This window comes from Plectropomus leopardus, chromosome 16 (genome assembly GCF_026936395.1).
Source record: "Plectropomus leopardus strain MGB_pleo_1.0 chromosome 16, ASM2693639v1, whole genome shotgun sequence".
In the NCBI taxonomy this organism is placed as follows: domain Eukaryota; kingdom Metazoa; phylum Chordata; class Actinopteri; order Perciformes; family Serranidae; genus Plectropomus; species Plectropomus leopardus.
In genome coordinates, this window is record NC_142191.1 from 10,051,003 (window position 1) to 10,078,753 (window position 27,751).

At 39.5% G+C, this 27,751-nt stretch overlaps 2 protein-coding genes across 2 annotated transcripts in view; one reads left to right on the forward strand and one right to left on the reverse strand.

The window, feature by feature from the left end:
• Positions 1–271: 271 nt before the first annotated feature.
• On the reverse strand, positions 272–16,984 carry LOC121955571 (uncharacterized). Its single transcript, XM_088089746.1, has 19 exons — positions 16,974–16,984; positions 15,759–15,777; positions 14,913–14,990; positions 14,736–14,779; positions 14,344–14,418; positions 12,434–12,455; positions 12,331–12,381; positions 9,650–9,697; positions 8,018–8,104; positions 7,842–7,888; positions 7,165–7,260; positions 6,092–6,187; positions 5,744–5,836; positions 5,304–5,399; positions 1,891–1,986; positions 1,514–1,609; positions 1,130–1,225; positions 748–844; positions 272–388 (listed from the first exon to the last, which is right to left on the reverse strand). The coding sequence occupies exons 1-18, from the start codon at positions 16,982–16,984 to the stop codon at positions 766–768; spliced, it is 1,230 nt and encodes a 409-aa protein (XP_087945872.1). The 3' UTR covers positions 272–388; positions 748–765.
• A 2,747-nt stretch (positions 16,985–19,731) lies between these two features.
• Positions 19,732–27,751, forward strand: part of LOC121955426 (3',5'-cyclic-AMP phosphodiesterase 7B-like) — a 31,965-nt gene continuing 23,945 nt past the window's right edge. Inside the window, exons 1-2 of the mRNA XM_042503382.2 lie at positions 19,732–20,059; positions 23,909–23,969. Coding sequence (XP_042359316.1) covers positions 20,039–20,059; positions 23,909–23,969 — 82 coding nt within the window. The 5' untranslated portion in view covers positions 19,732–20,038. The remainder of the gene's footprint in view (positions 20,060–23,908; positions 23,970–27,751) is intronic.

Here is a 27,751-nt window from a genome sequence, read left to right on the forward strand (position 1 = left end):
AGTTGACTGAATCTGAAAAGAAAAGTTGAGTCATTCTAAAATTACCTAAACTTGTTTTCTCAAATTCAATCAAATTAAAAATCTTAAGGCAGCCTTCATGGTGGTCTGCTTTGGTCCATTGTCTCAACTAAGAGACCAATAAGCAGCTATAGTAACATTTCTTATTCTATGTTTTGATTCATACCATCTATACTTGTTCGCACCCTAAACAGAGGATATGTAATCGATGGAAATCATGCAATGTAGTACTGTCACGGATACTGAGAATAAGGAAATTTCTTGGTTTTTTTATTGATACAAACACCAAATTGAAAAAAAATTTTTTTAGCTTATTTCAGGAGTCTCCGTCGCCTGTTTTCATCTTCTTTTCCGCTCCTCCTTATGAAAACTGTTGAAAATACAACAGAGAAGTTTAGAATGATGTAATACTGATGTTATGATCACTGGTATTATAATTGCTACATACAGTAATATATGGTTTCATGTAAACACATTGTGCTACCCATTCAATAATAAATATATGCAGAAATAAAGGCCTAAAAGTGTGTCAAAAATTAAATGAGACTGGTAATAATAATAATGATAATAATAAAATGAACAAGAATGACTTTTCCACCACATGTTCATAAATCTTCAAATACTAAACTGTGTACAATGCGTATTAATTTTACTTTTTTGACATTTTTTTGGTAGAAAAAGTGCAATATTGAATGGCTTGTCTCTCACATTATCCTTTTTGTTTTTTACCTGGCTGGTTATTCGCAGTCATTCTGTGAAAGGATCCCAATCCATGGTCTCCATGTCTTCAATTACATAATGGGGAAATTGGAAAGGTCCCACAGAGCTACAGTACAACATTTGCACAGAGAGGTAAGTATCATTAACTGTGATGAATGCTAACATTACTGATGTTATTCGGCACATTGCACAAGTGTACAAGTTACACAAGTGCACAATAACTAGTTGTGGGAGATGCTGCTATCAGAAACATGAGCAGCAAGAAAATTAAAACATTATGCATTCCAGGTGCTATAATTGTGCATGAAACATCAAGAAAAAAATATTAACCGCATTTAAGACTATAGATTGAAAGATGTTTTTTTTTTTGTTTGTTTGTTTTTTTTTTTACCTGGCTGGTGAGTTACAGTCATTCTGCGGAGGATCCCAGTCCATGGCCTCTTCGTCTTCAATTACAGAACAGGGAAACTGGAAAGTTCCCACAGACCTACAGTACAACAGATGCACAGAGAGATAAGTACAATTAAAAGAAATAAATGGTAATATTATTAAAGTTAATCCACACATTGTATGTGCAAAGTGAGGCCACAAGTTAAATGATAATAACTATAAATAAACTAGTTATATGAGATATGAGATATCAGAAACATGAGCAGCAAGATAATTAAAACATTATGCATTCCAGGTGCTATAATTGTGCATGAAACATCAAGAAAAAAATATTAACCGCATTTAAGACTATAGATTGAAAGATGTTTTTTTTTTTTTTTTTTACCTGGCTGGTGAGTTACAGTCATTCTGCGGAGGATCCCAGTCCATGGCCTCTTCATCTTCAATTACAGAACAGGGAAACTGGAAAGTTCCCACAGACCTACAGTACAACAGATGCACAGAGAGATAAGTACGATTAAAAGAAATAAATTGTAATATAATTAAAGTTAATCCACACATTGTATGTGCAAAGTGAGGCCACAAGTTAAATGATAATAACTATAAATAAACTAGTTATATGAGATATCAGAAACATGAGCAGCAAGATAATTAAAATTATGCATTCCAGGTCCTTAAAGTGTGTGTGACATTAAGTGAAAATATATTAGCCTCCACGTTTGTGACTGCAAATTAAAAGATCTTTTTTTTTTTTTTGGTTACCTTACTGAAGAATTATTGTCTGTCGTTGGAGGATCACAATCCATGGCCTCCATGACCTCATTCTCATAATGGGAACACTGGAAAGGTCCCACAAAGCTACAGTACAACAGTTGCACAGCATGAGAGTCATGAGCAGCACGACAGTTAAAACGTTATGCATTCCAGGTTTTATAATTTTGCATGAAATAAAGAGAAAAATTATTAATCTCATTTATGACTATAAAGGAAAAATCCATCCATCCATCCATCCATCCATCCATCCATCCATCCATTTTCTTCCGCTTATCCGGGGTCAGGTCGCGGGGGCAGCAGCCTAAGCAGGGAAACCCAGACTTCCCTCTCCCCGGCCACTTTGTCCAGCTCTTCCCGGGGGACCCCGAGGCGTTCCCAGGCCAGCTGTGAGACGTAGTCTCTCCAGCGTGTCCTGGGTCTTCCCTGGGGCCTCCTACCGGTGGGACGTGCCCTGAACACCTCACCAGGGAGGCGTCCTGGAGGCATCCTAATTAGATGCCCGAGCCACCTCACCTGGCTCTTCTCAACGCGGAGGAGCAGCGGCTCTTCTCCGAGCTCCTCCCGGATGACCGAGCTTCTCACCCTATCTCTAAGGGAGAGCCCAGCCACCCTACGGAGGAAACTCATTTCGGCCGCTTGTACCCGCGATCTTGTTCTTTCGGTCACTACCCAAAGCTCGTGACCATAGGTGAGGGTAGGAACGAAGATCGACTGGTAAATCGAGAGCTTTGCCTTTCAGCTCAGCTCCCTCTTCACCACGACAGACCAGTGCAGAGTCTGCATTACTGCAGACGCTGCACCGATCCGCCTGTCGATCTCCCGTTCCATCCTTCCCTCACTCGTGAACAAGACCCCGAGGAACTTAAACTCCTCCACTTGGGGCAGGATCTCGTCCCCGATCCGGAGGGGGCACGCCACCCTTTTCCGGCTGAGAACCATGGTCTCGGATTTGGAGGTGCTGATTCTCATCCCAGCCGCTTCACACTCGGCTGCGAACCGATCCAGTGAGAGCTGAAGGTCGCGGCCCGATGAAGCCAACAGGACCACATCATCTGCAAAGAGCAGAGACCCAATCCTGAGGTCACCAAACTGGACCCCCTCAACGCCCTGGCTGCGCCTAGAAATTCTGTCCATAAAAGTTATGAACAGAATCGGTGACAAAGGGCAGTCTGCCGGCAATGCGGACCAAGCTCCGGCACCGGTCATACAGGGAACGGACAGCCCGTATCAGGGAGTCCGAAACCCCATATTCCCGGAGAACCCCCCACAGGACTCCCCGAGGGACACGGTCGAATGCCTTCTCCAAGTCCACAAAGCACATGTGGACTGGTTGGGCAAACTCCCACGCACCCTCAAGGATCCTGCCTAGGGTCCAGAGCTGGTCCACAGTTCCATGACCGGGGCGAAAACCGCATTGCTCCTCCTGAATCCGGGGTTCGACTATCCGGCGGACCCTCCTCTCTAGTACCCCCGAATAGACCTTACCAGGGAGGCTGAGGAGTGTGATCCCCCTGTAGTTGGAACACACCCTCCGGTCCCCCTTCTTGAAAAGAGGGACCACCACCCCAGTCTGCCAGTCCAAGGGCACTGCCCCCGATGTCCACGCAATGTTGCAGAGTCGTGTCAGCCACGACAGCCCCACAACATCCAGGGCCTTGAGGAACTCCGGGCGGACCTCGTCCACCCCCGGGGCCCTGCCACCGAGGAGCTTTTTGACCACCTCGGTAACCTCAGCCCCAGAGATAGAGGAGCCCACCCCCGAGTCCCCAGGCCCTGCTTCCCCAACGGAAGGCGTGTCGGTGGGATTGAGGAGGTCTTCGAAGTATTCCTTCCACCGATCCACAACGTCCCGAGTGGAGGTTAGCAGCGCCCCGTCGCCACCATACACAGTGTTGACGGAGCACCGCTTCCCCCTCCTGAGACGCCGGATGGTGGTCCAGAACCTCTTCGAAGCCGTCCGGAAGTCGTTTTCCATGGCCTCGCCGAACTCCTCCCATGCCGTGGTTTTCACCTCGGCGACCGCCGCCGCCGCACTCCGCTTGGCCTGTCGGTACCTGTCTGCTGCCTCCGGAGTCCCACAGGCCAAGAAGGCCCGATAGGACCCCTTACCGCCGGTGTCCACCAGCAGGTTCGGGTGTTGCCGCCCCGACAGGCACCGACCACCTTACAGCCACAGCAATGGAGGCACGGAACACGGCCCACTCGGACTCAATTTCCCCAGCCTCCCCCGGGACATGGTCGAAGCTCTTCCGGAGGTGGGAGTTGAAGCTCCTTCTGACGGGAGACTCTGCCAGACGTTCCCAGTAGACCCTCACAATGCATTTGGGTCTGCCAGGTCTGACCGGCGTCCTCCCCCACCATCGGAGCCAACTCACCACCAGGTGGTGATCGGTTGACAGCTCCACCCCTCTCTTCACCCGAGTGTCCAAGACATACGGCCGCAAGTCCAACGATACGACTACAAAGTCGATCATTGAACTGTGGCCTAGGGTGTCCTGATGCCAAGTGCGCATATGGACACCCTTATGCTTGAACATGGTGTTCGTTATGGACAATCTGTGGCGAGCACAGAAGTCCAATAACAAAACACCACTCGGGTTCAGATCAGGGGGGCCATTCCTCCGGATCACGCCCCTCCAGGTCTCACTGTCGTTGCCAATGTGAGCATTGAAGACCCCCAGCAGAACGAGGGAGTCCCCAGAAGGAGCACTCTCCAGCACCCCCTCTAAGGACTCCAAAAAGGGTGGATACTCTGAACTGCTGTTTGGACCATAGGCACAAACAACAGTCAGGATCCGTCCCCCAACCCGAAGGCAGAGGGAGGCTACCCTCTCATTCACCGGCGTAAACTCCAACGTACAGGCACCGAGCCGTGCCCGGCGCCTCTCACCAGTGGCAACTCCAGAGTGGAAGAGAGTCCATCCCCTCTCGAGAAGACTGGTTCCGGAGCCCAAGCCATGCGTCGAGGTGAGGCCGACTATATCTAGTCGGAACTTCTCAACCTCGCGCACCAGCTCAGGCTCCTTCCCCACCAGAGAGGTGACATTCCACGTCCCCAGAGCTAGCTTCTGCAGCCGAGGATCGGACCGCCAAGGTCCCTGCCTTCGGCTGCCGCCCAGCTCACATTGCACCCGACCCCTACGGCCCCTCCTACGGGTGGTGAGCCCACGGGAAGGAGGTCCCATGTCACCTCTTCGGGCTGTGCCCGGCCGGGCCCCATGGGTAAAGGCCCGGCCACCAGGCGCTCGCCATCGAGCCCCACCCCCAGGCCTGGCTCCAGGGGGGGTCCCGGTGACCCGCGTCCGGGCGAGGGGAACTCCGGTCCATTCATTGTCATCATCATAGGGGTCTTGTGAGCTACACTTTGTCTGGTCCCTCAATGGAAATTTTTTTTTTTTTACCTGACTGGTGATTTACAGTCATTCTGCGGAGGATCCCAGTCCATGGCCTCTACGTCTTTGTTCTCATAACCCACAGATTGGAGAGGTCCCACAGGGCTGCAGCACAACAGTTGCACAGACAGATAAGCACTATCAAAGGAAATAAATGGTCATACTGCTAAAGCTAATCCACACATTGCACATGCAAAGTGTAGGCCACAAGTTAAATGACAATAACTGTAGTTATATGAGATGCTGCTATCAGAAACATGAGCAGCAAGACAATTAAAATACTGGCATGGGGAGCACCATCAAGTTTCTATATTATTACTAAAGTAAGTACACACATACGCATTGTGCTTTTGAGTTGCTATCATTGGTCCACAACATAAAGAGAAAAAATTATTAACCTTGTATGTGACTGTAGAGTAAAAGACCTTTTTTTCCCCTTTTTTTTTTACCTGACTGGTGAATTATTGTCAGTGTTTGGAGGATCCAAATCCATGGGCTCTGTGTCCTCATTCTGATCACGGGACTGGAAAGGTTGCACAGAACTACAGTACAATAATTGCACAGAGAGAAACCTAAATTAGAAAAGTTGAGTCCCATAGTATTAACAGATATCGATGAGAATATTACTCGAGTAATCTCACAGTTAGATCTCACTAACTCTCATTGTGTGAGATGCCACCATCAGACAATTAAAACATTGTGCATTTCAGGTGCTGTAATTGTGTGTGACATAAAGAGAAAAAAACGATTAGTCTTGTACCCAACCGTAGATTGAAGAGTTTATTTTATTTTTTTACCTGACTGATGAATTATTGGCAGTCTGTGCAGGATCCCAGTCCATGGGATCAATGTCTTCATTGTTATGACACGGAAATTGGAAAGGTCGCACAGAACTGCAGAAATATAGATGCACAGAGAGAGAAATCAATTAGATAGGTTTAGCCTGTAATATTAACAGATAATACCAACACGTTCTCATCCCAAGTCATCACAAACTAGGTATCCTTATGCATCTGCTAGTTACATTTGGGGATGCCACTACCGTAATATTAACACAACCAAATGGAGGAATGACGCTGCACATGGCTATGTTTAAGAAACAAAGGCACATGACAACTAATGCCGGGATGTCAACAAACACATATGCTGGCTTGTATGGTTAGGTCTAGGGGAAGGAGGCACATGATTAGGAGTCGAAAAAAAATATTCACATGGGGAGTGAATACTGGACTCCGTGATAAAAGTCTGGGGTTTGTTGGATCCATCCACACTCCCTCCCTCCCACCCCCTACAGACAACCTTGCACTGCTTATATTACATTGTGACTGGGCGTTTCAACCTGCTGCACATCATGCCGACAGGATAGGTTCTGTCCAACTATGTTCTTCAGTGACGCCGCCTGTTTGCGAATCATGCAGACACGACAGATGCTGTCAGCCGGTACATTATAACACCACAGCCAGTTCTGTCCAACCATGTTCTGTCCAACCATGTTCTGTCCAACCATGTTCTGTCCAACCATGTTCTGTCCAACCATGTTCTAAGCTTATGCAAAAGGTGTGGACATGAAAGGTGGCTTTTGGCTCCGATATGTTGCGCCGGAAGTACTGACAAAGCATCTGTATTTGACAACTTAGTAATGAGAACGGGCTAATAAGTAATGTCACACATTGCATGTACAAAGTGTCGGCTAAAAGCTTGATTAGAATAATTTCAGGAGATGCCGCTATCAGGAACATGACTAGCAAGGCAATTAAAACATTGTGATTTCAAGTGCAATAATGGTGTGCGACATAAAGTAAAAATGATTTGCCTTGTGTGCAAAGGTAGCTTAAAAAAAGAGCTTAAAGTTTTTTTTGTTTTTTTTTACCTGACTGGTGAATTATTGTCAGTCTGTGAAGGACCCAAATCCATGGGCTCCGTGTCCTCATTCTGATGACGGGCAGATTGGAAAGGTTGCACAGAACTATAGTACAACAGTTGCACAGAGAGATACATAAATTACAGGTTAAGCTCGTAGTATTAACAGATATCGATTAGAATATAAATAGAGTAAGTCCGCACAGTTGATGTGCAAAGTTAAATCACATTAACTGTAGTTATGGGAGAAACATGAGCACTAACATAGTTAAAACATTGTTCATTCCAGGTGCTGTAATAGTCTGTGACATAAAGAGCTGATAAATGAATACCCCAAAATAAATCACGTCACTGGGAGCCCAGTTTTTTGCCTACAGTCAACAGAGGGATCAACAAGTTCAGCATTGTTAAACTTCAAGTTTTAACTACTAATGAGACATTTTTGGTTCAGCCTACACTATGGAAGCACTTTTTTTGTCTTATTTGTCTTATTTTTACTTAATTTGTCTTATTTTAGCTTATTTTAACTATTTACTTTGTTTTATTCTCTTAAAAGAAGTATATATGTGTGTGTGTGTGTGTGTGTGTGTGTGTACATATATATATATCTTTTACATTATCTTGTATTTTTTTGATATGTATGACTTTTGAGAAGCACTTTGAACTACCTGCTTTGCTTTGGCTTACCTGTAAGGGTCTTCTCCATCACCAGAAGCAGCCTGCACTTTGGCATCCTGGAAACAAAAAAAAAACATATAACACACACAACACACACAACATACAAATGAATTATTTAAGACCATGTATATATACCATGTAAAGATTTAGATTATGCACTGCAGATAAAATGGTGAAAATCTTACATGTTGAAAAGGAAGGGGTGATGTTTGATCATCATAGACGACCACACCATCGAATCCATGAGCATTGTCCACACACTGGACAGAATTCTGCAACGTCATCAAAAATGTGTTACAAAAATGAAATGTATCCTATAATTCCCACAATGCAACACCACACTGTTCCACATAAACAGCAAAATGCTTACATAAATGTAAAATTCCTTAATCTTCTAATACTGATAATGTTTGAAATGAACACATGTGCCTCAGAATACATCAAAATATATACATCATATAAAAAATTTGAATTAATGCCACACTGCATTCAAAGTTGTACTAAAATTATCTATTTCAGTATTATCAGCGAAATGTACTTTTAAAGTAACCTACGTAAAGTAAAAGAAGTCAATGTGCAGGAAAATCCCCTGTCAGTGTTTTTTTGTTATATTTGATGTTTCTGTATGAATCTTCCTGCAGCTGCATTAATGTGTGTTTTAATGTGATTTCACTGCTGTAGATGCTTAAGGTTGTGCTCAGTTTAACTACTTTATATCCTGCTGGGAAGGTAAATCTACAGATATTCTATAAGATGTTCGTGTTTGTAGTGTGTCTGTCCTGTGAGAACCGTAAATCAATGAAAAGTCAGAAAAACAGCCCTGTTTTCAGCATTTTGCATTTCTCAGTCCCTCACACATCTGAAGATATATGGTTTTCACAGTACTTTCACAGTACAGTACTCGAGCAAATTTACTTACATTCTATTAGGTACTTTTTACTTCCATTGTAAACGCAACCTCAACCCCCTATCCTCGATGAGTTTGCACCGCTGTGTAACGAAAAGTAATAATGTTCGTCCTGAAGTGAAAGTACTTCTCACAGACTCTAGCTGTAAAACATGATTGTAGTGTTGACATTCTTTCTTGTCAGCACAAGTCCTTCCAAAATATCAGATGAATCGATAAATGCGCACGTGTTTGATCAGTGCTAACAATGCTAAAAATGCTACTGTTTAAAATGACTAAGCTGATTCAGTCAATTCATAATGTACATCCAAACACAAAAGACAAACACAAAACAAACAAACAAACACAAAAATTGCAGTGCGTCCATATACATTACCAAATAATTGCACAGGTAGGTTAATTTCAGGCAGTTTTAACTTACGCCTTGTTTTTCCATGCTGTCGGATGCCATTTTCTGCTCTCGCTCTTCCGGTGAAACGTGTTATATGCATACATTGTAAGCACGCACACATCGGACCATGCGCGTGCTTACAATATTGAACCCTTACCTTGCTGGTTATTTCTAATATATATAATATTTCTAAGTTTTTTCTTTCAGGTTTGTTGTTCTTATAACATGACAAAGAATCTCATCAATCTATGTGACAAATAAAAATATAATTCATTTTTAAAACAACAATCAATGGGGAAATGTAAGAGTATCTCTCTCCCTACCAAAACTACTTCGTGTTGACATTTTTTTAATCAGCACTACTCCCAAATCTCAAATAAGTCTGTCTGAACGTCTCTCATCTGTCTTCAGCAACAGTTTGTTCTAACTTAGACTAAGAACTCTTTGGGGTCAAAATGACCCAAAACATATGTAACATTACCATGTAAGACAAACATACATAACTTTGGCTGTACATACCTCTTTTCCTGAGATCCTGGACAGAACATCGATAAACTTTCCCTCTGTTCATGGTCTACTTTGGTTCAGTCTGACAGACAAGTCTCCACTTGGTGGTTGGAATTCTAAATGATCTGAATGTGTTTACTCCCTAGAGGGATGATTAGATCTTGTCTATGTGAAAAATAAAGACGTACTTCCCCATTTTATCATGCACATTCCAAAGATTATTGTCAGCCTGTTTCAGGTTCTCCAACCCAGAAAACCCAACCAATCAGTGGCTGTGAGAAGAACAAAAAAACAAAAGACTCCACCAATTTCTCCACCAATTTGACATCTCATGTATTTTGAAAATAAATGCTGCAAAGTGAGAAAACATGACCAAATAGAGAAATGTTGCCAAAGACCAACAGAATTTCCAGTGATGTTTTTTTTTTTTAAGTCTAATGTGGAAGTTAGCATCGGTTCCCTCATCAAAAAGCCTATGGGATTTTTCCACTGGAATTTTGACCACTGCAGAAAATAAAGTCTGTCGCAAACTAACTTTTATGATACATTTTGTTCAGCAAGACAATAAGTAATGAACACCACTTTTATGATTTTTGGAGCATAAATGCAATCGCTAGAAGTTAAAAGCTAATGATAGGCTAGAACGAACTACACGATAGTCGCACAAATTCTACATCGCCGTGACAATGAGGCTGTAAAGTTGTATTGGAGGTGATGAAGTTCTGTAGTCTCATTTAGCCACTGTACAGCAAAACGTGAAAATCTCTTCAGCTTGTGTTAACCACAGACTTTATGTCAGGTGTTAAAAAGACAAAAGAAAAACATTCGAGAAACCCATTGACCTCCAGACTAGGGGCCCAGAAGTGCTAAAATGCCAACACATTTTAATGTTTTAGGACTCATTCCTGTGTCACTTTATTTTTTTTAACATTTTGTTTGATAATATACTTGAATATTTCATTTTTATCTCTAAATTACACATTTATAGCACTCACTAGAAGGTGTTAGAGTAATTAATTATTGCATTAATGCAAGCCTACATTGTAGAAGAAGATGTCTGAGTACATGTCTGGTCTTTAAAATGGACATGACCAGCTTGTGCATTTTTCCAAGTCATGGTACATTCTACAGAGTAAAAACACACACTATGGACCAACTGTTTCATAATAGATGCATGTACAAAAAAAAAGACAGAGAAACATATATATGAATGGTAAAATAAAAAGGGGCTAAAAAAATATTAGATTAATTGCTAATAATGGCGTTTTTACAGTGTCTTTTGTTTCTTTTATATATTTTCTTATTGCCTTTATGTCATGAATCAATATGATAATATAAAAGTAGAAGTAGTAGTAATAATAATAATGATTAATAATATACTTTATTTATATAGCACCTTTCAAACAAGAAATGCAGCACATTGAGGGCATTATAAGTCTAGAGTGCCTCACATGAAAACAGACAGATTGGACATAAAACAGGCCATGAAGACAATTCAGCATAGAAGAACATTTAAAACAAAAATTAAGTTCTTAGAATATTGAAATTATTAGATAAAACCATGAATCATGAAAGCAATTAAGATGCAGCATTTTTTTTTTACAAAATTGTAAAAAAAAAAATTGTTGTTTTTGAAAAGTCAGAGTTAGTAAAAACCTAGAATGAATAGATGCGTTTTTAGCTTTTTTTCAAAAATATTTAGTGAGTTTGCTTCTCTAATATCGATAGGTAATGTGTTTAATAACTTTGGAACCTAAGTGACAAAGGCTGCAACCCTGATTTTCTTTCAGCTGTTGCTTGGAGCCTTCAATAAATCAGCAACAGATGATGTTATGTACTTTCTTCAGTAAATGCAGAACTGCAGTTTGTATATAAAGCAATATTACAGGAAAGGGCGTGCTTCAACATCATCTAAGCATGACAAATACAGTTAGGACCAAGGTGCTTGCACAGAGATAGGCAAGCATCACTGAAGTGCTCAAATGACGTAAAAGCACACCCTCTCATGTAATATTTGACAGCTACTACCAACAAAATAAAAATGTATTATCAAAATTTATTCATGTTCTGGGGCGATTAGCTCTCAAAATTAAAAGCCTTTTGCAACTGTTATCTCTTCAACAGAACAAGCAGAGCCTTCTGATATATAAAACTGATATTAGCTTCATTCAGTCATTACATTTAGCAGTTCTGACTCAGTAGGTTGTGCCTAGAGGTCATGCATTACAAAAAAATTCAGACTGTGAACAAGCAACAACATTTGAAGGACAAGCGGTCTATGAGGTTGTGTTCCCCATATCCAAGAAGGGTGAACCCTCAGCAAAGCCTGTAAAAACAAACCCCACACACAGTAAATTGTTAAATATTTTATTTTTATTACAAGCATATTAACAAAAAAATAGATACATAACATATAAAGGGTTAAAGTTACTAATGCATTTAAGTGTTAATCATTCAAATGTGCAAATGTAAAGGCGAAGCTCATTTTAATTAATTTACATAAATCTGGGTTAAATAATGCAGCTAATTATATAGTTGTTTATAAAATGAATATACAAAGTCATGTTAAAATGTCAAAATAAATGTAGTAGAGAAGTAAAATAATCCCAAACTATTTCCCTCAAAGATTGGACAATGAAATGTGCACCATCTGCAGGAAAACCTTCAGCTGCAGGTCCAGGCTGAAAACTCACAAAGTCATCCACTCGAGGGTCAAACCGCACCGCTGTGACCTCACTGTGAACCTGGAGCACCACAAGATCGTCCACGTCAACGGCGCCACAGATCCTCAGCCACCCAGCTCGCTGCTCTTAGACTACTGCGGCAAAGAGTTCAAATCATGTAGCACATTTCAGAAGTATTTGCATCTTTCCTTTGTATAGACAGCCTAGTTTTATTTAAAAAAGACTATATTTTCAGCAGTGAAAAACTTTTTAAATGTAGTTCAAACTGAGCAAATGACTGGTTTTAAGAAGATTGTCATTATGCTTTTCTTAGATGGAGAATCCCACGAATGTCCTTTTAAATTTTAAAAAAATGGAGGGCCGACATTAGTGGGACTACTGGACAAGATTTTGTGTAACTAGAGTAACTCTAATCAAAGTGTTTCTTTCAAATGCTATGAAAGAAATGTTATTTTCAAACCACTGCATTTTTTAGTATGTTAAATTGTGGCCTTTGCCACAGTATTATTTCAAAGCAGGTATTTAGCTGTTGACTCTCTTGTTGTTGAGATGTGCTACTTAAAAGCCAAGTGTCATTGAACATTAATGCACTTACACTTATTTCAATCACACTTGTACACTTTTGCCCCATTACCTTCAAAAGCAAATTACTCTACAGTGTTTGATACAGTAAAAGAGATTTGTAAACGACCTTAAACAGCAACATTTCAAGAAGGATGTGTAGTTAGCTGATCAACTGCTGCGGCATAAAAGTTTTAACACCAGTCCAATTTTTGAGTTTAGTGAAGGGTCTGAGTTTAACTCTGCTATTCAGATTATGCAATAAACCTGCTGCCTAGGACAGGGCCCATATTAATCCTTCATATTTAGAACCATGGAGGTGAATATTCAAACAATATGTTTGCTAATAACTTTTAATCAGTTTTAGTGTCTTGCACTCCAGGGTAAAGTGTGAAGCAATTACTTGACAGTTTGGGTGTTTTATTTATTTATTTATTTTGTCATTAAGGACAGATGAATAATGCAATGAAGGTGCATAAATAATAATAATAATAACACCCCTATTCATAGGGCATCTTTATAAAGTGTTTCAAATACAAGGACAAATAAAAGAAAGAAAAAAGTTACACATTCATGTTCAGTAAATATCAATAACAAATAAACAGAAATAAACTAAACTGAAGAATTATCAATTATGTTAATGATCAAACCCTCTAACAATTGATTTGAGACAATTTTCTCCAGGTTTTTTTTTGTAGAAAGTGGAGCTTAAAAACTGGTCTGTAGATGATCAGAGCCTAGGAAATTACTGGTCTTGAAATAGTCTGAAACACATCCAGAAGATAAAGAACTGGTAATGAGTTAACAAGGGGCTACACCCAGATCCTCTGATAAGAATTTGTTAGGTATAGTGTTGAGAGGATTCGATCATAGTGTCATGGGTGAGATAGTCCCAATTAACTTGTGATAATTTCTTTAAAATACTTGCTAGGTATCCAGCTGAGACAGGGCTTACAAAATGATCTATGACTTTTTTCCACAGTCTCTCAGACTTCCTGCACTTCCTTATCAGGCCACATATTACCTCACTATATGATTAGTGTTTCAATTGAAAATTAATAAATCTCTATACTTTATAAATACGGAGTTGAAATGGGGAAACAGCTCACCTGGCTCTGTCCAAACAAAAAAAAAATCCTATTAGCACTAAAGCTCACTGATTCTGTTTTTTTGTTTAAATCCATACAAGCACCAAATTGTAAAAAGGGCAGTTTTCTCTCTACAGGGGTTGTATTGTAGACTATTTCTTAGTCCGGGACCAGTAACTTCCTGGAGTCTCAATTTGCCAATTCATGGAGAGGGATGATGGCTGTGTGTATCACTCATCTTCTCTACTTCCTCCTCCTGAGAGACGGGGGACAGAAGTTTATGGTGGGTTACCTATTCAATAATAAATACATGCAATGCTTAGCCTCTAAGGGTTTCTGTATAATGTCAATTGAAATAAGTCATTTTTTTTACCTGGATGGTGCATTACTGTCAGTCTCTGGAGGGTCCTCATTGTCATAACGGGGAAATTGAAAAGGTCTCACAGAACTACAGTACAACAGTTGCACAGAGAGAAAAAAAATACATTAGATGGGTTTAGCCTGTAGTATTTACAAATATAAATTAAAATGTTACTTAAGTCCACACATTTCATGTAAAAGGTGTAAAAATTACATTACATTAACTCTAGTTGCTGCTCATTTAACCCCTCTTATTTTACTTTGATTTAAAAAATGTAATTGTATTTGTATGTGTGTTTGTGTCTTTTGTATTGTATTTCAAAAATGCTTTGTGTTTCTTTTAAATCATCTCTTAGTGCCTTTATGTTTAATTTCACTGAATTGTCTCGCTTTGCTTTGCCTAACCTGAGAGGGCCTTGTCCACCAGAAGCAGACTGCTCGACGGCAACCTGATTATGCAAAGAGAACAAAACACGTAACACGCAATACATACAAATGTTACTGAAGACCATATACTGGATTTAAACATATATTTAAACAGATTTTGACTCTACACTTCAAATTCAAAAGTATAAATCTTACTTGAAGGGAGTATGTTTGATAGTCATAGACGACCACTCCACCAATTCCATCGGCATCGTCCACACACTTGATGGAAATCTGCAATATTATCAAAAATGTATTGTGTAATGAAATCCATGATGTAATCCCCATATAACAACACCAAAGTGTAAGACTTTGATAAGAAATTGCTTAAATGAATGTTGAATCCACATGCTAACAATGCTAATGTGTGAGGCCGATAACTTGACTCTGATTAAATCAATTCACCAAGTCGATCCACATCCAGATACGATCAGTAACTTCCCAAACTACAGTACTTCCATATACAGTGCTTAAGCAAATTCTTGTACAGATATATTCATTTTAACCTAATATGTTCAAACTCACACTCGGTTTTTCAGACGCCATTTTTGACTTCTTTGTCTCCTCACATTCAGGCTTACGTCATGCGTCGTTGACCACTTGAATGTCACGTGTTACGTATACTCGCTGATATTTTATTACGTTAATGTACAGCAATGCTGAGAATGTCAAAATGCTATTTAAATAATGACATGAAACCTTTGGTTTACTGGGTTATTTCTGATAGGCTGTTTTTCATTTGTGTTAGACTTTTTTTTATAACAGAAGGAAGAATTTCTTGCCAATTTATGTTACAAACTAAAACATTGTTCATTTTTAAAATAACACTCACTGTCGAAAATTTAAATTAGACCTTTCCCGCCAAATAATACCTCAAATTTTCTAACTTTAAAGCACGTTTTCAACTGGGTATTCCCTTTACGCTGATGATGAAGATTCATTCAACATGTGCTTCCAACCAAGGTAGATAAAAATGTTCATCACCCCCAAACTTAAACTTACCTCTTTTCTTGAAAACGCCCTTGAAAAGCATGCAGGTTACTGATCTTTCTTCCATTCCAAAGTTGGTTAAATATCTCAACTGAGAGGGAAAAAAAAAATCTATCTTTGTTGGTTGGATTATAAATATGTATGCCTTTTTGACATCCATTAAAGATATATTCTCTATTATATCATCTGAAAAGATTTTACAGCCCAAAAAAAGTGGCCATCTTCCTCTGCTGATGAGCTGAAATGAAATCAGCATGCAGTACTTTCCTTTGCATACCACGGATGAGCAAGTAAGCATGTTTCAGTTCTCAAAGGAAACTTGCACAGAAAAAATACGCGTGGTGTAGCCACCCACAAGTACCTTTTCGGGGAAAAGACTACATGTAACCAGCAGGCTGATGTGTTGAAGTGACATGCACTCAACTGTCCACCAACACCTTTTGCAAGACCAAGCAACATCTGCTTCTGCCTGGACTGCTTACAGCATACAGATAATATCGACACAAGTGGTCGCCCATGAGGAAAAAACAGTACGTCCATTTTAAGCATATAAACAAAACTGAGCACTGCTTTCATTTTTTCCTCATTAAGGACAGCTGTGTGTATTTTTTCTTATGAATTTGCTAAAGGTTGCAATTGCAATTGGTATCTGACATCGAGGGTCACTTACCAAACATCAGTATTTGACAAGTTGGGAGTGAGTCCGGGTTGGATGCTGTGAATGCTGCATACAGCTCTGTTAATAAATGTCAAGTAGCTTTATTTATGTATTTTTTGGACAGGGAAAGAAAGCTAACTGATACACACACACACACACACACACACACACACACACACACACACACACACACACACACACAAATCAAAGATGCAAGAGAGACTTGAACCAAAGGAGGGAGGGAAGGGGGCTTAAGAAAAGCTTAGGCATAATGCTTAGGTATAATGCTAGCTGTAAAGCACTCAGCTCATGTTTTGATGGTTATAAAACTGATTTTATTTATTTTTTTTGCTCTGCCAGGTTGTTTTGTCAGAGAACCTCCTGCAAATAACAAATAAGCATTCTGTGGGTAACAGTGCATGAGGTATAACATATCTATCACATTTAGGCCTACTGTCCTGGGCTGTTTTGCTCCATCATAAATTCGGTTATAGCTCCCACACAAACAGATGATTACACCCAATAATGAAACACATTCAGGATGTCTGAATGACGTGAAAAAGTTTTACATCTGGGTCATGGTGATTGAAATCCTCTCGCGAGATTTATCCAGGAACTGTCCCATAAAATATAAAATATATCTCTATGGTATCTGCAGTCGCCTTTTATTTTTTCTCAAGAATACAACTCCTGCAGTCTTTGAATTTCTGCAGAACAGGATGTAGAAAGCATCGGCAGAATAAAATGTGATCTCTTGCCCACATCCTGCTATTTCACACCGAGGGAACAAAATATAAAGGAAGTACAAAATGTGCAGGTTTTTAAATATGGTAAACAAGATCCCATCATAAGAGCAATCTCATTGCATTTCAAATTATTTTCTGCATTGTTTTAGGGTTTATTTTAGGGGTTTATGGCAATATTGGTGCATTAAATGCATCAGACCTGGGAAGGCTGTTAGTCAGCACACAATACTTAGGGTTATTACGGTAAGAAAGTAATTCTGTATAAACCAGGTCAGTACTGCTGTATGACCCTAGTAAATAGTGGTGACATGATATTTACCTTCACTGCACCCTCTACAGACAGAATATGTGACCTACAAGTTAACCAAATATTACACAAACTCTACCCATGAAAGTTTCATATTTATTGTTATCCTAACTGAATATATTCGTCAGATTTTCATTGTAAGGGACCTTGTGCAATATCAGTATGAAAGTTAGCATTATGTTTTGTTCCAGAGTTCAATGGTGCAGCATTATGAAGAGTTGAAAAAGTGCAATGTGTGCAGAATTTAAGTTCTGCTTTATTAAAGTTTCTCCAGTGTTTTCTATCTTTTGCAGAATAGAGGAAAAAAATAAACTGCAACAGACGACGTTTTAAATCTATTTGTCTTTTATTATACACTCACTAGTATACCTTGTCCACCCAGCAGCACCTAAATGTGTTAGAGAGCAGGGGATTCCCACCTGTGGGTTTTGGCTCCCACTAAGGGTCGCCAACGATTCACAGGGGGGTCGTAAGGAGCTCATGATTTTGAGGGTCGGAAGAAAACTTAGGCCTATATATAAAGCATTCCATTCATTTATTTGAAAAAAAAACAAACAAAAAAACTCTTTTTTCTGAATTCAAAATATAAACTACTACTACAAAATAAGGGCATGATGAAAACCTGAACACAAGCTTCACAGAGAGTGTAGGCTTGCGGCGTTGCTCAAGGTGTGCTGGAGCCTCATCCTGAAACTAAAAAGTATGCAGTTAAAACAGCCATAGAGCAAACAGAACAATGGCCATGTATCAGGGAAAAGAAAACTAATACAATACAGACCCAAAAAAGGTCCTAAAAATATCAAGAATACTCATCTCTGATGCAGTATTCACAGAATAATCTGCTCAAAATTCATCCAAATTGCTCATTTTGCTCAAACTTCCTGCAGTTATTGCATTCACTGTTTGGGTAAATTGTTGCGTTGAGCAGTTACTCTGCTCTGTTATTGTTACACATTAAATATAATATCTAATATCCATGAAATATGCCACTTAGTCAGTGGTCGTCAGTTGACTTAGTTTTAGAAAAGAGATCCCTTAAGGAAAAAGGTTGAGAGCCACATTTTTAAAGTTTCAGGTCTTTGGTTCATTGAAGTACATTAAGTGCTGTACATACTGTAGTACTTGAACTTTAACATCTCTTCCAGCAGATGTCAGTATTTCCCATTAAAACCATACTCTGGCATTGTCTCGTTTGACTGCATTTTTTCATCTATTTTACAAATTCATCTTTTTGGAAAAGCAAGCAATAATTTCAATCAAAGAGCGTTTTCTTAGTGTCTTGGTGGAGTTTTATTATATATATATATGTGGTCAAAATGTGAATGTTAGCTGTTGTGAGCATGAGTTTGTTCCTCATGGTTACCACACTTCTGTTTTATTTTAGTGCAAACAAGGCATATGTGGCTTTTAAAAAAAAAAATAATAATAACAAGCTATTCACTGTTCAAACAACCACTGAAACTGCAGTTATATCAACAGCATGTAAATGGGTCAAAGCCAGTCAAAAAAAGTAATTAAACATGAACAACTCTCTCCCAAATCCAAGAACCAGACCACTAACACTAAAATTTGTTATATGGGTACATTTTTTGTCCCAGAACTGAGAAAAATGCAATAAAGTTAGTTTTAGGCACAAAAATGAATGAAAAAATGTATTTCTTTTCTAAAGAAAAGTTTCTTTATACCCCTTAAAATTAGGAAGGCCTCAAAATCCCTGTGAGGCTTTGGCCAGCCCTGGTGGGAGGAATTTGTTCAGTTTTCATAGTTTGGGAGGTTTTCATTGTGAGGCAGGATAATAATAATTTTAAAAAGAAATACAGTTTCAAAAAATTGAAGCTGCTGGTGCAAACTGGTCCTTTAACTGTACTATAGTAATAGTTTAAAGTGGCCTATATATACAGTAGACAGCTGCAGTGTTTTGTATTAATTTCTAATTAATATTAGATTAATAATAATAATAATAATCAATCATTAGTTGATTCTTGGCTGTCTTTTCCCTCACAGGAATATTAAAATTCACTTTTAGTAAAAATATATTCAGTCTCATAGTAAAATAGCAAGACACGAAACACAATAAAATAATCTAACCAATCAAAAGCAAATAAAACAATAGTTAAAATAAATTAAAATAATTAGTTAAGTAAAAATATATATGGTCTTATAGTAAAATGTCCCTCACCAAAGCACTGTTTAATTGAGCACCACTGTATCGAGCGCTGATTGGTCCACGCCCCACAGGTCCCGCCCCTGTGATGCTACAACCCGCCCCTCCCCTCTCCGCGCGCTGCGGCTCACAAACCAACAAACGGCACGCGGACAGGCGCGGCGGGGGGGCAACCGTAACTTCACCTTGCTTCACTAAAACCCGACACTGTCCCTCCAGCGCGAGTAAGGTCACACACAAAGGAGGAGGATAAAGAGAAACAGTCGTTTTTTTAAAACAGGTGTCAGCCAGGACACGGTCACCTTTCGTCCTGCTGTATGCGGCTCACTCGTGCGCTTCCTGTGACATGAAAACACTCCCGCACGCGCCTGATTCCACCGCATTCACTCGCTGTCCACGAGCGGCCACGATGGTTAAATGTCCTGTTTAATGGTCGAGGTATGTACACACTGACTTTACAGCTGTATGCGGGGTGAGAGCCTCCAAAAACACACACGGGCTTGTACACAGAGTTGTTTTGGAACAGGCCTGGTAACGAGTAATGTTTATATTTTAACATTTTAAGTTGCTTCAGTGCTCAACTGAGAGTTTATATTTTAGGCTACTTTGCTATGTTATTGTGTTATTGTGATATACCTAAACAAATGCGATGTCATAGTGGTTAAAATATTTTGATTCTAGGCAGTGAGTTTATAGTGACCTTGGTTTTTTATGGTAGTTTTTTGACGCAGACTTATTCATGTAACCTCCTCTATGAGCTGCAGTGATGTAGGCACTGTATATTATTGCAATGTGTATTGACGGTTTTACAGCAGTCAACCTGCAGCATGGACACCGCAGACCACATGTAGACAAGGGCCAAATGTGCACTGAAGGCAGCTATGATGCAAAATAAGATAGGTCTAGGTTGGTTAGATGTGTTAAAAACAGATCTGAAAGCTACATAAGATATTTTAATATGCACCACAGGAAGTACAAGTAAAGTGATTGTGCAAAAACAATCATTAATATTACCTTACAGTAAAAGTTCATGGTGAGTGGCTGTTCTGTTTATCCCTTTGAAACATGAACAAATTGGCATGATTTTTTTCAAAAATATGGAAAGAAGGCAACAAGCAATTTAAGAAGAAATTAACCAGAAAATTAGCAAAAACTTAGTAGATTTAGATGAATATTTTTTTGAAAAGCTAGGGAAAATTTTCCAGAGAACTGCTATATATTTAAAATTATTTGACTTACAATAAAGCACAATAAAATTAACTTGAGATTAGCAATAAAAAAAGAAAAATAAACAAACAAAAAAACCTGCATAAATGGGAAAGTTAAATAAACCAAACAAACAGGGGAATGACCTGAAACCATATGGTTAAAATATAAATATTTTGTAAAATAATTTTAAATACAGAAGAATGATAATTAGAAATATAATTCTGTGGAAAATTTCACTGAGCTGTTTAAAAATTATTTGTCTAAATCTATAAATTTCTTACAATTTGTGGGACTTTCTTGCCAAGTTGCTCATTGCCTTTTTTCCCCATGTTTTTGAAAAAAATGCACCAATTTGATGGCAAGTGTTTAAAGGTGACTGCAGCAGTGATGTTGATCCAGGTTTCACAGGATTAAAGTAAATTTTCATCTTTAAGCATCAAAATTAATTCTTGGTCTTAAGACAGTAGTTTGTTAGAGAGATCTCAGCTCGAGATCCACTTTCTCGCTTTGTGTTCACAAAGTTCACTGTTGAACTTTGAAACAGTGACAAAAAGCAGTCGAACTCAAGGGACACTCACAAGCTTTTTTTCTGATTTTTTTTGCACACATATCATGGTTCAGGGCTGGGCAATATATTTATACGTTTCGATATCAAAGTATTTGGTCAAAAACATAAGGATATTTGTTTATCCCCATATTGCCCAGCAGGACTCATGGTTTCCCTCAGCAGAGTGGAGTTTGCCCGGTTGTCATGGGGATGGCTCAGTTGTATATTGTGTACCATATGCAGTGTTTACTTTTGTATACTAATATTTTAAATAAGTACTTGTTACTAGATTTTCAAAGAGCTTGTTTCTCCACGTCCTTGCAGTATTTTGTGTAAAAAAAAAAAAAAAAGTCAAAATCTATTTTTTTGCCAGCTCTGGTGGACATTCAGGAGACAGTGAACAGACTTGCCCAGTATAAACAGTTTGACAGCAGCTAGCCATAAGCAAAGACAAAGTTTGCAGAGAAAGCTTAGGTGAATAATGATGCGAGCGTAGAGCTAGAGATCATGGAAAAACATTTGACAGAGGGCGTCCTGTAAACATACATTAACCACGTGGGCTGGATGACTGAACCGTCATTGCCTCTGGTTTGTCTCCATCCGCCCGTTTCCTGCATGTCGATAAAACAACAGTGCCATAATTCAGATGTAAATCCTCCTACTCAAGGTACACCGTTCTGACTGTCTTCCTCCAAAAGGGGTTGACCTGAACGCTATGTACAGAAATGTGTAATATCCATCAGGTCAGCTCGGGTACCTGGTTTCTGTCAAATGTGTACATATATTTGCCTTCGTGTGTCTCTAAACCAACACTGCTAAGTTCACTCAGTCCACTCTCGCCCACAGATGTTGGGCTATTATAGCTTTTACAGTTACTAGCTATTATAAATAGATGACCTCAATTGAGAAATGTACTGAGCTGAGTCAGCCTGAACTTCAGCGCAAGACTTTAGGTTGTAATTAGACTTAGGAGCTGATTTCAAACAAGGGTACAGTGGCAGATTACCACTCTGCTGATGTACTTTGTCCGTTTGAACTCATCTGAAAGAGATGGGCAAGGTACTGTATGTGTTACTCTAAAAACAGGGCAGGGATGTTGATGGAAAGTATTTGTCAAGACTCACATTACTTTGAGGCTTGGAGTGAGACAACACAAGTCGCTAACAGCCAAATAAAGGCTGATGTTAATCAGGCAAAAGAATTAATGGAATAAGTAATAAAAATTTTAATTAACCCTTTGAAACCTGGATCGACATCAGTTTTGTTAAGCTGCATTCAGACGCCTTTCTCAAGCATAATTGGTTTGATTTCTTTCAAAAAACATGGGGAAAGAAGGCAGTCGGCAACTTGGCATAAAATGTTGTGAAAACACACACACACACACAAAAAAAGGTAAAAGGTGACAAAAAATGACCTGAAAATCAGCCTTTAAAAATGTCAGAGAGAATCATTAAGAAAGTATCAAATAACTAGGGAAGAATATTTAAAAACATATATATTTATACATTTTATATTTTAAATTAGGGTGCAGGGTGATACAGTTGGCAAGAACAAGGTGGAACAAGACAATGTTGTTGGAATTTTTCAATTTTAATTTAAATTTTTGGTGCTTTTAGCACAACAAGCTGAGTACCATCTACTTCCATTATATTGGAGAGAAGGCACCACTCTGAAAATCACACCAAAACAAACTAAATTGCTAAATAGCTCTCCAGATACAAGGAAAAAATGTGTACTTTTGATTTTGGGTGAATTGTCCCTTTAAGTAGGGCTGGCATATGATTGAAAAATGATATTGACCTAATGTGATGTACAGGCTTTAACAGTACTTTCTAAAAAAAAAACCCAAAACAAAACATGTGTTTTTAACTTGACACAAACACACCTTTCATAGAAAACAGCTGTAAAAAGATGACTTAAGACCGTTGACCATGAGGGCCAACCATGTGGAAGCATGTGATTAACGTGCAAATGGTTGCCAGTTCATTGCCAGTATGCTGCCTGACCCACTTTTTTCTGTGTAGTTGGCCAACTCACAGACATGTTGCTACTGGAACGGCAGATGCCACTGTCGCTTAATGCACAAACCCTTTCTTGCTCACCGAGATGAAGAAATAATCTTTAAAGCGAGATCCTTTAATCCAATTCCAAATTTCTGATTCAGTTTGTGATCAAAACCCAGAGAGATGAAAGTGAGAATTTGCCACCGTAGTAACTGTTGAATGGGCAAAAACCTCTCTGTATCAAACAATGATTACACTGACAAAACTGAAACATTTACAGGGCTCAAGATAAAGTTTAGGTTAGGTTAGATTTTGAGGAGGTGTGTGAAAACAGCAGTGAGAGCTGTCAAAATGGCACATCAGTGTGAAAGAGGCCTCTGTGTGTGTGAAGCCCTCCGCAAACAGGGTCACCGTGACTTTTCGCACAGTTTCTATTTATTTTCATGGTTCATTGATGCTCTTTTGATAGCAGTGTGTATTTTTGGGTGTTGAAATATTAATTTCAGTCTCTCTTTCTCTTGGCCGCAGAGGTGTGGAGCAGTCGCATTCAAAAGGTCGGAGCAGAATGCCATACAAGTGCGCATGCTGGGTAAGAACACTTAACTGACCTGAATACCGCAGAGCAAAAGGTTGTTAATATATATAGTCCGCTGCAAATTGATGGTGGAAAATGTTTCTAAATGTTTGGTGCTTTAGGTTGTCACTAACTTCTTGGTTCAATATAAACTCTGCTATCTCTGTATACGCTCCACACTGTCCAGTTGCATGGCTTTTGTTTAATAACGGTGCAGCTCCATGCAGAGTTTTACTCCAGGCATGTTTCGTGAAGTAGTGTCTACACTGGAGACACAAAAATGTGACTGTTTATAAAAACTACTGTCTCAGGCCTTGAAGATTCAGTCCTTGAAATGTAGCTAGAGTTGGGTGCGGTTTTGCTGGTTCAGTCTGGTGTACTAGCTTAAACTGGTTTGATTTGTAATATTTGACACATTCTGGGAAACTAAAACACAGCCTACATTAGCAACCTGTGCTGGCGGCATCACGGTGCTAAGTTCAACTTGTATTGCATTCGGAATAAGCAATATAACAATGTGATTAATATAATATTATGTTTATAAAACGACAGACAGAGCCATTAGTGCCTGACAGATGTGAGCCGAGCACTGGCAACGTGAAACAGATCAAATGTTACAGGTTTTGTTTTTTTATGTGGTGGCGAGAGGAGACATGGCAGAGTTGGCCTGTGTCCCCCATAGATTTTTTTTCTATCTCAGCACAAGTGTCTTTTTTTCAAATTTTCCAAATGAGGAGAGTGCGTCTTTTTTTCAGAGCCTTTAAAGTGCGGCCACTCTGAGTGCTTCTAGTTGAAAATCTCTGAACTCTTCAGAAATGTGCTGTCACCACCGCTTTTTAGACAGGCTACTGTCAGAGCAAAGACAGAAAAGCCCGTTTGTGGGAACATATCAGCCAGCTGACACTGGATGGTGCCGGTTAGTTTTGAACTTGTATCACTGTACCACTGAAACTTGTTTTTTACTGTCACATTAGCTCCCTAGCTAATACCAGTGTTAAGATATTGTTGTCATAGAAACTAAACGTCATTTAAAAAAGTGCTGGAAACACAGCTTTACGAAGTGTACACCAGTGCCCTGCCACCGCTTTTCTGCTGAAGAAAAACACTGTATGGATACAGCCCCTAACGTGTCATTCAGATACTGATTGTACCAAAATGTCAGAGCATAGAGAGTACTCTGGGCACAGACGGAGCAGCAGAATGCCAGATGCAGTGAAAGTAAAACATAACTGTTCATCGCACTGGGTCTGAAAGTTTGCATTCTCTTGCCTCTGTAGCAGCTGCTCCTTTAATCTATCGATCTGATCTGATCTGATCAGCTCTGATCAAATTTTCCACTGTGTAACTCAAACTCCACAAAGTACTGAGGAGGAAAAAAGGTTATAGTAGATTTTCACCTGCGCTGTGTTCATGGACCTGCTTAAACCTCTCAATCTAAAAGGGGACATAAAATGATAAAAAGGAACACATACAGCTTTTTATTTTCCCATATATGTCAAGGCTGTTAGAAAGTTCCTGAGGAAATATGTAGTTGAGTACATGTGTGCGGAAATCTTAACATGTGATAACAAATGTACAGTTAGGAGAGGTGGAAATTACCACTGCCCAAAAATATATGCACACACGTGTTTACATACTTGAATAAACACAAATCAGCAAAAATGTGGGTACAAACGCAGAAACAAACACTTGCCACTGTTTTGTTTAAATGGGCCATTTTATTCACTGGCTGACCCACTTCTCTGCAGCGACCAGCCAGAAAACGTGACCAGCGGTATCATTAAAGAGAATAAAAAATAAGACACACAGACAACAGAGTGCAGAGACTGAGTGGAATCTCAGTCGAACTCAGTGTGTGTGTGTGTGTGTGTGTGTGTGTGTGTGTGTGTGTGTGTGTGTGTGTGTGTGTGTGTGTGTGTGTGTGTGTGTGTGTCTGTGTGTGTGTGGGATCTTCTGGAGCCAGCAGTCCTCTGGCTGACTCCCAGGTTTACTCTTCAGAACTCCCACTGACCTCGTCTACTGTTGACTGATATCTTTCTCTCATTCTGTGCCATTAGCGCTACTTTCTGTCACATTATTTCTTTTCACACATACATGCAGTTATGAATCTCAGCTCTCTTTGTTTGCTGTTTTATTCTCATGCAGCTTTATTCACACGTTCTCTTCTAAAGTCAGGCCGTGAGATATTTTTGCCAGTGGCAACATGAAGAAGGATAGCTTCCCTGTCATCGGCGCTGTCGCACTCCTTCATGTTGATACAGGCTGTTTTCCACTCTTTATAATTGTAGGGCTGGTTAGAATTACAATTTGGCATCAAGGTTGGACAAACCGAGTGTCCATTATAGTCTGGGCCAGTTGGTGCTGACAGTCGAGATAAAAATCAGACAGCGTGTGGTGTGATCTTGTTGCTGTCAGTCATTCTCGTAACGTGTCAGATTTTTACAATGGTAGGAGGCAAAGCCGATGTCACAACTCAGAACGCTTTTTAACACAAACTGCATTATAAATCAGCAAAACAGACCATTTTTGATGAATGTCCACTTTTGTTGTGGCACCGAATTTTGGTCACTCATTGGACTGTGAGGGTTTGCATAGTGACCAATACTGTAATCTACCTGTCATCTAAGTGTGTTGTCTGTATTTACTCAGTTGTCCATGACTGTCAATATAAAAAAATCAGTTTATTTTGTAAAAATAGTCACGTTAACGACAATGTTAACCAGACAATTTACCTTGAACTACTTGGTCGGTGTCCTGTTTTAGGAAATAAGACACCCTGCAGCTAATCAGAAACAAGTTTTCACCCAGACCATGGCATAATTCTCATTGAATCAGTACATCCAATAAAAAAACCCAAAATTTTTACACTTTAGTATCATCAGCTGAGCTCAGCTACAAAAATACATTCGCACAAAGCCATGGCGTGTTTTCACTTAATAACCGTGCCGCACATTTTGTCCCTCTGCCTTCTTCTCACAGTTTCTCACGGCCTGAATCTTTTATCTTAACTCTCTTTGTCTCATGATTTCTTGCAATCGACTTCTTGCGCCTGATATGTGACGTTCAAGGCTGTGTGTCTGTCCGTGCCTGTGTGTGTGTGTGTGTGTGTGTGTGTATGTGTGTGTCAGTGTCAGTACTTTTGTCTGCATGTGACTGTTTCTCAAGGGAACATTTCTGTGGAAAGATGTAATGGTTATAGCACTGCTTCTTTCGTGATGATGTGCATGCAAAGAGGAACACACAGGTCTCATTCACTTGTATTCACCAGCCTGTGTTCATGTTAATTGATATCTGGTTTCTCAGCCTTTGGGTGTTTGTGTGACATTTTAGCACAAGAGGAAGACAGTGTTTTCAGGCCCAAACAAATGTTCAGTTCTTTTGGGTTGAAAGCAGTTTAGTTCAGGACATTTAAAACATGTAATTTTAGGAGACTCTGCAGAGCACAGATAATGAAAGATAAGACAAGTGGGGCTTAAATTGTAATTGATGATCTGTGAATCTTTAGTTGACTTCTGTTCTGTCTCTGGTCATACAGTGGCACATCATCATTAATTTAACCATTTTTCTGTTTCCAATCGTCATTTCTTCAAACATTTTTCGAGAATTTATGATCAGAACTTTCAGAAATCCTAGTTGTGTAAAAGCCCAAGGCTGGTTAGTCACATGGACAGCAGAATTCAGAACAAATAAATCAAAACAAACCCGCTGAAGTGTTTCTGTGGCGGTGAAGTCTTAATGAAAGGTGACTCACAGCACGTTCCTCGTTTTACCTTCAAACTATATAAGTTTATTAGTTA

Bases quoted from the DNA above. Each gene is read 5' to 3' on its own strand.
- LOC121955571 (XM_088089746.1), bottom strand. The intron at 6,188-7,164 runs GTAAAAAAAAAC...ATATTTCTGCAG, and splicing joins GACAATAATTCACCAGTCAG to TTCTGTGCGACCTTTCCAAT. The intron at 845-1,129 runs GTAAAAAAAAAA...GTTGTACTGTAG, and splicing joins GACTGTAACTCACCAGCCAG to CTCTGTGGGACCTTTCCAAT.